We start from the raw sequence: 12499 nt of genomic DNA, 5'->3' as shown, positions 1-12499 counted from the left end.
GGTTTGAAATTGTCACGTGTGTACAATGGATCGTGGTCACCTTCACCTCCAATACCCCTGCCTCCAGGCCCTCCCAACACACCTCCCTCCCAATTTTATGTGCAATCTACTAAGTCCAATTGCTAATCGGTGTTGCACATAGATGTGGGGCTTTCCACTGTTCCTTGCCCAGCCTACCGAAGGTCACAACCGCAAAGACAGCACTGTCCCTCTGTAGCAGCCAGCAGCTGCCAAGTCATCTTACTCCATTTCAAAATTTGTTCTCCTGAAGTCTTGGTCCCCAATCTTTTCATGACTGAAGTTACGACAGCCTGACTCTTGCTTGGCTCAGCCAGTGAGTGTTCCAGAACCTTCTTAGCTTCCCAACCACTAACCTGCTCCTTTCTCTCAAACTAAAAGACCTACAGCCCTCTGGGTATCAACATGCCTGTTTCTTTCCTTTCATCTCTCCTAACACGTTTCAAAGCCTCTGGATTTACACCATTAAACTTTAATCACTGGTGGCTCGTGAAGCTAAGTGCATCCTAATTTTAGTAAAGAAATCCTTCTTTATCATGTGCAAAGTCCTGGTTTTGACTCTCAGAACATGGTGTAAGAGTCAAACTTAAAGACTAATATCCCATGACATGGAATGACCCTCTGTCCTGCCCTTATGTTCTTAGACAGCTAGGTCTATTTTTGGCAATCTCCTATCTGGTTCAGCTCCTAGGGTCATTGTGGGGTTTAACATGGAACAAGAAGGAAGCACAATGCACACATGCAAGAAATACGCAAACAAAAAGAACATGGAGAAGACCACTAGACCCTTCCTCCCAGGGAGATGGAAATGGGACATATCCTCACCTCGGGATTCATGAAACTCCAATGTGACGTGAGCATCAAATCCAAGGCTGAAGTAATTATTGAAGACATTCAGAGGAAGCTGCAAGAATGGACAAATGTGATGCTGACACTGTTCACAGTCAACCCAAACCCAACAGCCTATCTCTGGGGCAGCCTGTGGCACACAGAGAAGTCACTTCTCACTGCAGATGGTGTTATAGACAAGATTCGGGGGCTCTCAAATTAACTCATTAGTAAAAGCTCAAATCAAAAAAGTCCCACAGATTAAATATCATACAGGAAATAAGGAACACAAATACAAATTACTAAGTGAGAGCCTTTTTTTTTTTTTTTTTTTTTTTTTTTTTTTGTGAATGGTGCAGTAACTTCGTTAAGCTGAGGGGTGCTTGTCTGTAACAGATATAAAGAGTTTGAGTCTATATGAATGTAGAAAGTAAATTTCATTTCTAGATTCAGTCTAAATTCTTTAATCAATGTGTGTTTTTTCAAGAGCTTTATATCCAACACATAAATACTGCTGCCTAAAATAAACAAATCTCACGTACTAAATTTTTAAAGATTTTATTTACTTTGGTTTGGGTTTCACAAACCTCAGATTAAAAAAGGAAGCAGTGAGAGACATTTGATTCAGTCAGTGATGATACCAAAAGGAAACAGCAATAAACTATATATTTACATATATATTATATTAATATATAATATATGAAATCTATATATGTGTGTAAAAGGTAGAATTTAGATTCCCACTTAATTTGTTAAGCCTGTAACTTTAATATGACATTCACAAAAACTACATAAAGTACACATAAGCTACAAGGTTCTCCTGTGCTCTGAGTCCCTGACTTTTATTGTGAACTAGCCAGAATTTATGTGAAGCCAAAGAGCCCAGATTGAAATCACAAACATGACGTCATCTAAAAGCCTCAGTTCAATACTAGAACAACCAGAAAAGCACATAGAAACTGAAGGAAAGAAAAAAAAAAAAAAACTGATTACCCTACATTTCTTTTCATGGTTCAGAAAGCAAGGTAAATGCTAAATTAAAAAGAGGTAATTTTCCAAGATTGTTGTCAAGCTTGTGTCCTAATTTGAATTGTGCCCTTTTGTTATTAGAAATGCGTGTTGAAACCTTCAACATGTCAAAAGTCATTTCTTTAGAGTGTGTTATATACTTCTTATTGATCAGAAACATTTCCTGCTAGGCTGAAGGGAGAACATTGTCCCATTAAAACATATGACAGGGTAGACTGCCTTAATTTCTGCCTCTTATGGAAAGGAGGAGCCCAGACTGAGCCTTGATGGTTCAGAGGCTGCATCAGCCTTCAGAAGCAATTTTAACAAGCTACAGAGAGAGCTAAGAGAAACTCGGGATACACACCAATGCCAAAACCATGTCTAACTTTCTTGGCTCTGTGTTTGAGAATGTCCAGTCCCTGCACTTAAACAAAACCCCAGTCCCTGAAAGGCCAGCACGGTGTCCATGCCAAAAGCACAGAAACATTCCACCATTTATATTATTTTGGCTACAATTCTAACCCAAGTCTTAGCAGCCACTGATAGCTAACGAAAACATCTGGACACAATTCCCTAAGTAATATTCCAATTTAGACTGTTTTTAAGGTTTTCACATTTTCCAAGAAAATGCCCCCCAATTTTCTACATATCCCCAAACTCCATTCCCAAAGTCCTTTAATTATCTGGATTGATGTTCTCTGGCTACATCAAGAAGTCTTTCCATTTCTCAAGCTTTTGGGAAAGAGAGTTAAATTGCAGACCTCGCCAGTCCACATTTAGCAGAAGGGCCTGAAATTTTCCATGTCAGTAGAAGGTCTCCCTCCTAAGTTGGTAGTGTTCTATTCAATCTCAGTAAGTCAAAAGAACAGTTAAAAGTTTCCCATATGTTTAAACAAGTGTTCAATTGTGGACTCAAATTCAAGTGAGCAATCCTGATGCCTAATAGAAGGTTTATTAATTTCAGGACTGCGGTTTAGGTTAAAAAATAAAATCACTGGATATGAAGAGATATATTTAAGCCAACTAAGGCACTCGAGTGCCCAACATAATTTCTCAGGACTGTGGTCAACAAAAAACCTGGGCCCAGCGGATGGATCCAAACTAGCGAGGGAGTTATTTGACATGCAGGTGTGGGGTCCTCATCCCTACATTCACTCACTCTGAACCTACGGGAAGAGACTCATAATGTACATTCTCACACCTCGACGAAGGGATTCTCAAGCCTATAGAGCTATGGGCACAGTGTCATGGAAGAAAGGCGAGAAGGGACATGGAGGGATGGCATAACTGAGTTAATCAGAGACGAGAGTCACAACTGAGGCTCAGGTGCTGAAGTGAAGCCTCATGGTAGTTTATTTACAAGGACGGTCTTGATTTGGGTTGGATAGTTTTCACCCTAAAAACTCAGTCACCAAAAGAAAACACCAAGACAGACACTACTTATTTAAGCCATTCCATTCCCAAGTCAACCAGCTTAGACAATACCAGCTACACAGAAGAGATACTTGATGTCGGGCCAGCAATGGCTAAGGTTTGCCTCCTACTGAAGGCTGTGTGCCTAATGCTTAGGAACATATACAAATGCCATCTTCTTATAGGCTGTCTTCTTCTAGCTCAAGAAGATGTTTACACGCTTTCCCAGTGTGGAGCTGAAGACAGAGAACAAATTCCATAGCTCTGGAACAAGTATAATATCTGAGTTCTGAAGGGACTGTGTCTGTGAGGAAGACTCAGGGAAGGAGCTAGTAACAGTGCTCTCAGCCCTAGGAGCCAGAGTCCCAGAGCTATCCTGTTACCTTCTAGAAGCCAGGGGTCTATGAGTAGTAGCCTGAAATGTGTGTTCTATTGCTCAAACAGATACGAAGTACTCCCAACAGCAGAAGAAGGGTTCTCCCCACATACACCTTAAGTTTATTTCTATTTTTATTTGTTTGCGAGTGCTCGTGAGAAAGAAAGGGGGGGGGGGAGCAGGCCCACACACGCAGAAGTCTACAGAGGTCAGAAGAGGGTGCCAAATCTCCTGAAGCTATAGTACCAGACAAGTGTGAAGCAGCCAACGTGAGTGCAGGGAACTGAACTATTGTCCTCTGCAGGAGCTGAGCACCTCTCCAGTCCCCAAAGGAAGAGCTGTCCCACCTTACACACGCCATCTTCAAGTTCTTCGGGTGGCAAGTCTGGGTTTCGCTCCACATGGAGGTTCCAGCGATCCAGCTGTACGATGGTCCCATCTTCCACCTGGCACAGGATCTTAGAAACAGGCTCATCCGTGTAACCCTAAGGACAGAATCGGAGCACAGACCCTTGCTGTCTGGATCAGAAAGCTCTGCAGTGGGTGCCATAACAAGGCAGGGTGTGGTCAGTCATTGTCCTGCTGCTTTTAAAACATGAAAGTCAGAAGGGTGAGCGATTTTCCCCTTTCAGTGCTGTAAAGATAACGCTTTAAAGGCACATGGAGGCACCCGTTCTGTCTGACCGGAACTGAGGAACTACTTGCAGGCAGCGAGAACCAGTGCGGGATAACCATGTTTACTGGAGTGAGCAACATCCCCAATCCTCTTGCTGGAGGAATCTGGGGGCACGTGTAAGTGTGTGGGCGGGGGAGGGGTGGGTTGAGAAAGCATAAAGGAAAACTGAATGCTCTATGTCATTCACCAATATCTGATATTGTGTTAGGACTCAGCCCATCTGTGACCTGAGGCAAATTAGCCTGAGAAGCAGGGCTGAGAACAGCCCTCTCCTGGAGGGTTACGCAAGGTAGTCAAATACTGGATTTGGGTAGAAAAAAAAGGGCAGAATATAACGAAACACCCTGATAGGTTTAGGGTGTCTGCTATAGATCTCTCATGTGAAGTGAACATGAAGATCATTGTCATACGAAACAGATGCCAAGCAATAACCTAATAGGAGGGGTTCAGGGCGTAGTCAGCAAGGAGTTTTACACTTTATTCTCCCACAATTTCTTAAACCAATATACTATATTTTGATCATATTTGCCCCTACCATCCTCTTAACTGTTTTCATGTCCTCTGACCCCTTCCTCCTCCCAACTAGCCCTCTCCAGCCCCCACATTCTCTTTTTAATGGTCCACTGAGCTTAACTGGAATTTCCTGGTTGAGCATGAATGTGGGGTCACTAATTGGGGCTTGATCTATTTACCAGGAACTATATCATTGAAGAGAAATTACTTCCCCCAGCAACTTTTAATGTCAACGGCTCCTGGGCTGGCATGTTGGTATCTGGTGATTTCTTTTAGTTTAGTACATGAAGATAAATATACGGATGAAATGGCCAGTTATCAATGGGAGGGGCTTCCCTCACACCTTCCAGAGAATGGTACCCAATGGGAACGACCATCAGGGTATCAATATCATCAAAGCCACAATAAGGATCATCAAAAAATCCTCCTGTTCAATAAAAGTAGTGACTATCTCAAGGATGGGTCTTATATCTAAAGCATATTTGCCAGTATGGCCAGGGCTGGGGATCAGGATTAATCCAGATACTTAGGATTGTATCACATGACCACTTGAGAGGCTGGCCCATTGGCAGTGCCCTGGTGGATACCTCAACACTCATGTGTTTTCCTCACTCAATGATTCTAAGACACAGAAAGAGGCAATTAGAGTTTCACTTCTAACTTGTCCCTCTGACAGCAGCAGCTGACTGCTCATAGCAGCTAGCACAGAATAGTCTGGTTTGTTCCTCCGTGTTGTGGGCAGCCACCTCCAGTTCTTACCCCTCCCCAGTTGAGTGTCCGAGCCAGGTCATTCCCAGTCCCCAGCGGAAGTACCCCCACAGGGGGCTGGGGGCTCAGCTGCAGCTCGTCCAGGATGGAGAGGATCCAGCCCACCTACAGACACATTGGGGGCCAGAAGAGAGAAGAGAAAGACAATAAGTCACCAGGAAGGAACTTGAGGAGGTTGGAAAGGTCAGAATGCTTAAAACACATGTTTAATACTGTGGTCAGACACCAGAAAGCCTGATTACCTCAAGTGATTTCAAAATGGTTAACCCCTAAATAAGGAAAAAAAAACACTTTATGTCTGCTTTATTATATAAGCAAATTGGGACCCATACATCTGCATGTATATCTAGAAATATGCTTTAAAATCAAGGTCATTTAGATAGGGGTAATATAACAGTGTCAGAGAGAAAATAAGACTCAGAATCAGACTAAACTCCAGTGCGGCCCATACGGGCTGCAGAACCTTGATTAAACTGGAAAGCTTTATGAAGACGAATTTTATCTGATTTTCAAAATGAGATCGGGAGACCCACTTCACAGGGCCGCAGCCAGCTTAAACCACAATGCATAGAAAGACTTTAGGCTGGTCTATGGCCTGTATAGGCACTCATTACAAGACCCCCTGCCCCAAAGCATCATTTTGGAAATTCATAGTGTTTCCTAATTGTTCCTAAAATCTCTTTAATGATTCACTATGAAGACATGATTATGCGTGGACTTAATGTCTACCATAAATCCAAACAGAAGGTACATACTTGCACATTAGAATCACATGCCCTGCTTAATCTTTAATTAGAAGGGAAAAAAGGGGCTTTGAACATGGCTCCTATTACAAACAGCTCCTAACCAAAGAGTAGCAAAAAGAAATGTACACGTTTTTATGATGTCACACAGACTCATCATAGGTCTCCCTAATAATCCTAACTGCGGCTTACATGGGGGAACTCCAAATGACAGATGTCAAGAAGAGATGACGGTAAGGTGATGGCAGCTTCAGTTCCGGTTGTGTATCAACCATTTTATCTCGAATTTAGAAAAATAATTTCTGCTATAGGCCACATAATTCTTGGCCTATTCTCTGGCAAATGAGCATTATCCTCTCAGAGTCCCATTGAAGAGCTCAGCAAACTAGCTGCGTGCTTTATTCTATACTTGTATGAGTACCGTGTCTTTTCTTTAACTACACTCGGAAGGGCATCCAATGAGCACTACCGACTACACGCACAACAGAGCAGAGAAACTAAAATAATGTGACTAATGAGCTGGGCTATGCTGAATAAAGCAAAATGGCCGTCCTCGGAGTTCAGACTAACAGAAGCTGGTACTCGGATTACAGTCTCAGTGCCATCCTGAGCCACATCACGCTATCAAACTTTTAAAAAACGTCAGAGTGAAGCCATTATGGTATGTCAACCTAAAAAGGCTTCATAAGATAGTTTAATTTTAGTTTCCACTTTGTAGAAGAGTTGACCAATGGAGCGGGATCAGTGTCGCAGCATCTCTATATGAGAACTGCCGTTCGTAAAGAGGTAAGGCTAACACCAGAGCCCCAGGGGGACATGTTTTCACAAAGGTGAGCACAGCAAGGCCTGCCAGCACAGCCCCACAGTTCCAAACTTCTCAGGAGGCTGAGAGAGGAGGATGGCAAATGAGGCTAAGCGAGGAAATGTGTGAGACCCTATCACAGGACAAAATAAAATACAGTTGTGAGCGGGGTGTGGCACCATGGGAAATCTGCCGGCCCCAAGACCGAGCTCGGCTCAATTCCTAACACCACAGAACTACTAACTAAATTGATAACACCATACCTGGAACTAGAAAGGGTCTGACTATCTTAGAGGTGGCAATATGCAATTTTTACATCTCTGGGCCTAGAGAAAGCTGAAAACTTCACCAAAGGTGATACACTACAAACACAGATCTTTATCAGTATTAAAAGCCATTTCGGTTCTCATGGACACGGTATCAGTGCTACTGGACACACAGCTAAGCACAGTGAAAGCTGAGTGCACTGGGAAGCTTTAGGACGCATGTGGAAGGTCACAGAAAGGTCACTAGCATTCCGAATGCTAACCACAGATGCAAACAGCAAGCGCTGAGAGAAACCAGATCTGCAGACATACAGCAGAAAGCAGAATCAAATGCAATAAGTCATCCAGAGATGAATAATAGATCCCCCCCCCCGCAGACTTCACTGAGAGATGGTCATTCATTTCCCCCTTTCTCTTTGTCTCTTTGTCTCCCTGTCTCTCTCTTTCTCTCTCCCTCCCTCCCTTCCTCCCTCTAGATTTAAGTGAGAGACTGTTCTTATTTTCCTTTCCCTATATCTCTCTTTCTTTGGGAAGACAGCTATAGTAGTTCACCCGTACAGCATCTGATCTTATTGTAAGCACAGCAATAGCAGAGGAGAGAGGTGTCTTTCCCATCAACAAAACACGGGGGCCTTAAAGGTGAGGAGGTAAAGGCATGGAGCACTGGAGAAGTCCAGTCTTGTCTAATAATGAGGGATGAAAGCGCCCCCTGCTGGGAAGAGGCTGTACTGGCACCGGTGCTCTCTAGGCAGTGGGAAGATGGTTGGGACAGAGTACAGATGACCACTTCCTGAGGCCATGACCCTGGGACTGTAACTTGGTATGTCTGGAAGAACCTGAGAAAGCCTCTGTCTGGTAAACAGTTGGGCCAATCTCCTACTAACCCAGAAAGACTGGCCTAACCGTCTAGCATGGAAGCTTTCACCACCTACAACAGACATCATTATAGTCTGATAAGTCTTAAAATACCCTGTAAGGAAATGAAACAGAGACAGAAAGAGAAAAATCAAACCTCTCAACGTGAGCCTACAAAGAAAAACCCTAAATCACTTGAAGGCTCACATAGAAAGGAAAAGCAAGAGGATTAGCCACAAAGGAGTCCCTGGACTTTCTGCGATGAGAATGGCAGCTGCCAATCAAAAAGAGGTTCCCAAGGGATGAGCTTCCGCTGCACTGATCTCCACACAGAGTCTCAGGGACTTTGAAAATTCCACACCCTCATCTCCAAGGACAGAGTATATTTCTTCAGACTTTCACACAAAGATGTCTTTACATACCAACTGGATGCAAATTTGTTTACTATGTATGTGGATATACCTGTTTGTGCCTGTGTGCATGCATGTGTGTGTATGTGTGCATGCACGCATTTCAATCTCCTTAGTCCACTGATCAAATAATTTTTCCTGACTATAAGCTGGTTACCTTGTATGTCATCATTATTATCACCAATGAATGACATCACCCGACTTTAAAAACACTGTCACCGCTTTGATTTTCTCATGGGTACCCACTGTTTGATGACAGGTATGTATCATCAGTACTCAGTATCCAGCTGCCCAAAAGGCAGCACAGTGGTGGGCCAGAGGGCACAGGACCCAGAAGGAGGCACTGGCATTGGAACCAAGCTCCCATGGGTACAGGAGAGTAACAGTGCCTGTATGTCACTGTCATTTTCTCTATGGAACATGCAGACTGTGCTGCCCATGCCTGACAAGTAAGAAATGTAAACTCCCATTGGCTGCGACTCCCCGGTGTATTCTTCTCCCGGTCCCCTTACTTCACCAGTGAAGGTCATTTCCTGAGAGCAGCGAGCCATCTTCCCACGGCTCTGCTTGAAGAAAGATGAGCCTTGGACTTGCAAAGCACCCTCACCCTTGCCTGTCTTCACACCAAGAGGTCTGTCTTTTATAAGCCACTAATAATCCCAGCAGCCAAACTTGCCTGCAACTGAAAGGCCATCAGAAAGAGACGGGCACATATGTGCTGCCGTGGCAGGAGAAACGGGGGATCATGAGTAGTACCCTATGTGCTTGTCCTTATGAAAGCAAAACAAAAGTATGTAAAGGATCTTCAGGTCCCCAAAGCTGTAGTGGGGTGGAGGGCTCTACGTCCCAGGTTGTTATCAGAAGCCTGCTCTTGCCACAATCCCAGATTTCAGACTACAGGCTCTCAAATAGGTTCTCTGTTTCATAAGCTTCAATGCCCCCCCCCCCAAATTATCTGTGTCAGCCCAATAGCTGCCTTCCAATTACCCCCTCCCCACTGGTGAAGAAAGCTATCTGAATTGAACCAAAGCATCCCCATCTTTCTCTTCCGCCCTTCTCTCCTCCAGACCAGCAGGGATGACAGCTTGAGAACTCCGAGTCCTCCTGCCTGGTCTGTCGCCTGAGCAGGCACAATGCTGCAGCAGCAGCTGGCCAATGCTGCCACCACCTGCCTGTGCTCAGCTCTAGCTGCCACAGGAGGTCAGAAGTGATATTTGCCTCCCATGGTGCACTGAGATTAGATAGGGCTGAGGGGTATGAATGACAGTGAGTTGACATTTTCCCCTAATAGAATAAGAATGAAGGCAAAAAAGAATGAAAGCCACATCGGCCACGTCGACGGAGAATGACAGTCACATCCGTCCACTCTCACAGAAAAGCAAGGCACAACAGCAGACTCTGACAGGCACAGTCTTCTCTAGCTCCCTGTATCTAGAGGTTCTGTATCAATGGACTAAAGTTTCCAAGCAAACATGCATGTCTACACTGCAGGTGCTGGTTTTCTTCTGGTCACTGTATCCTAACAATGAGGCTCATTCCATAGCATAAGGGGCTGTGTCTAAAGATAGTTTGTGTTGTACACAAGAATGCATGTAGGTCCCTACAGAAACTTCACACCACTTTATATCAAGGACTGTGCATCAGTCAAGTTGGTACCTATAAAAGGTCTTGAAACAAGTCGTGCACAGATGCCAAGGTAGAAATAAACTATCATTCTCATTTTAATGCTCTATATCATTAAATTTTTAATTTACAAACTTTATAACTTACCGCAAAATCTGAAGAAATGTGATTATCATCAAACAAGAAAAAAATAAAGACAAAATATAGATTTTTGACATCTATTCACTCCCCACTACTGGTGAATGCCTGCAGAGGACACAGCATATGCTTTCTCAAGGGAGTGTAAAACACAGAAAGGCAGAAGCCAAGAGAGCAAAGGCCAACCAGGTCCTGCCATGGTCTTGTCTAATTTCTCTTTTCAGTATAACTTCTGCCCTGCACTTCAACCCACTCAGAGATAGGGGCCATCTACTACTCCTAATCTAGGAAAGCCAAATGAACAGAAGTATGAAATGAATGGCAAATGTCAATCTAATTGAAGCTTTTAAACAAGACACTTGAATAGCTAAAGGTGAGCTGGGTGGTCCCACCTGGTTTCTCCGAGTGAGGACCCAGATGGGCAGAGATCACTGGTTGTTCCGCAAGGAGCCACAGTGGGGGTGTCTGTGGCAGAAGCAGCTGAGTCCACGTGCTCTTCCACATACGAACAGAGTAAGCAGCACTGGCTGTTCAGTGGTGTGGTATAATCAAGAAGAAAGGCACACATGTGCAACTTCACCAAAGAGCGATTATCGCTAACTATTCTATTATTCTAAGCATGAATGTTTCAGAATGCCGGTGTGTCATCTGGGTTTTATTTCAGCCAGGGACCAAAGAGGGAAGCACATTACCTGACACCTGTACCTATGTGCTTCTGACTTGGGCAAGCCAGGTGCAAAGACCACATCTGTGCTAGAGACAAAGACCTAGAGACAAAGCCACTGGCCACTGAATGACAAATCCAAGGTGGATGGGTGCATAGCTACACCCATCAGTCAGACTTCACAGAAACTGCAAACAGTACATAAAACAGCTCACAGTAACTTACATCTTGCATGTTGGGATGTTATCTGCAAACTGAAAAGGAATTTGCCTACTTCTTTTCAATTATCCTCTTTAAAATACCTTCAAGAAGAAGTCAAACTACAAATGTGGTTTTACCATAATGTCCCTGGACAGCAGAGGTTTAAACTATTACATCACTCACTATGATAAACCTTAGATAGTACAGGAGTTGTCCTTGTAGATTTATAATGCAACAGAAACAGTAGAGAAGTCACATCTTCCATATCCAGTTCTAATATCCATATCCAGTGCATTTTGGGAGGAAAGATCACACTATCTACCCCCTTGTATGTTTCTACATGTTACAGAATACATTGCATCCTTCACATGGTTAATATGTGAGCAGCAGCTGTCACCAAAAATAGTCCCTCTATGATTCCTCCTAGGGGCGGTGTTACTGTGCAGGCAGAACCCTGACAATATCCAGTGGTTTGCTCACTAACTGAGGGCTGCATACCTGATGTCAAATGTGTGCCCAGGATGCTGGAGAATTACACCACACTTGCGTAAAGCCTTCAGAGTCACTAGACTGTCTCTCTCTATTAATTCTGCCTCCATGCAACCTAAAAAAAAGTCTTACATTCCAGAGGTTGCATAGAAGGCTCCATAATTTAGAATACCGGCCGCTCTTCTAGAGACCCCGAGCTCGACTCTTAGCAGCCACATTGTGGCTAACAACTGCTGCAGGGGATCCAATGCTGTCTTCTGGCTTCTTCCATCACCAGGCCTGCACATTGTATACAGGCACACATACAGGCAAAATACTCATACTCATAAACATTTTTGAAATTCTTAAAACTCCACACTCCAAAGTAGCAATCACATGTCATAAACATTTCAAAAAACCTCCCCTATATCTTTGCAGATGCCTCACTTTAACATGAAAGAGTGAAGTAAATTCAATTTTTTTAAGCAGATGCAGTTTTGATAGAACAACAGATGCTTACAATAAAAAGAATGATGAGCCTATGAAGTGTCTCAACCCCACGGTAAGCACTTTGTTCTCATTTTAGACATGACTATTGCATGTCTAAAATAACTCAGATATTTGTGGACTCCATGGAACAACATGACAAGCAAAGCCAAGAACATAGATAAAGTCCATAAGAGGAAAAGGAGCCCAGCACATAAAGTAACAGTCTTGTGTCATAGT

General features: G+C 43.6%; 1 protein-coding gene across 5 annotated transcripts in view; it reads right to left on the bottom strand.

Moving 5' to 3' along the window:
* DGKI (diacylglycerol kinase iota) overlaps positions 1-12499 on the bottom strand; it is a gene marked incomplete at both ends in the record, with an annotated part of 420018 nt that overhangs the window by 171300 nt on the left and 236219 nt on the right. For all 5 annotated transcript variants that reach the window (XM_080932354.1, XM_080932355.1, XM_080932356.1 and 2 more), the window contains 3 exons: positions 844-922; positions 3994-4131; positions 5595-5708. In XM_080932354.1, the coding sequence (XP_080788480.1) occupies positions 844-922; positions 3994-4131; positions 5595-5708 (331 nt within the window). The remainder of the gene's footprint in view (positions 1-843; positions 923-3993; positions 4132-5594; positions 5709-12499) is intronic.

The sequence above is a fragment of the Micromys minutus genome, assembly GCF_963924665.1.
Source record: "Micromys minutus genome assembly, chromosome: 18".
NCBI classification, from domain to species: domain Eukaryota; kingdom Metazoa; phylum Chordata; class Mammalia; order Rodentia; family Muridae; genus Micromys; species Micromys minutus.
This window is presented reverse-complemented; position numbering and strand designations above follow the sequence as displayed.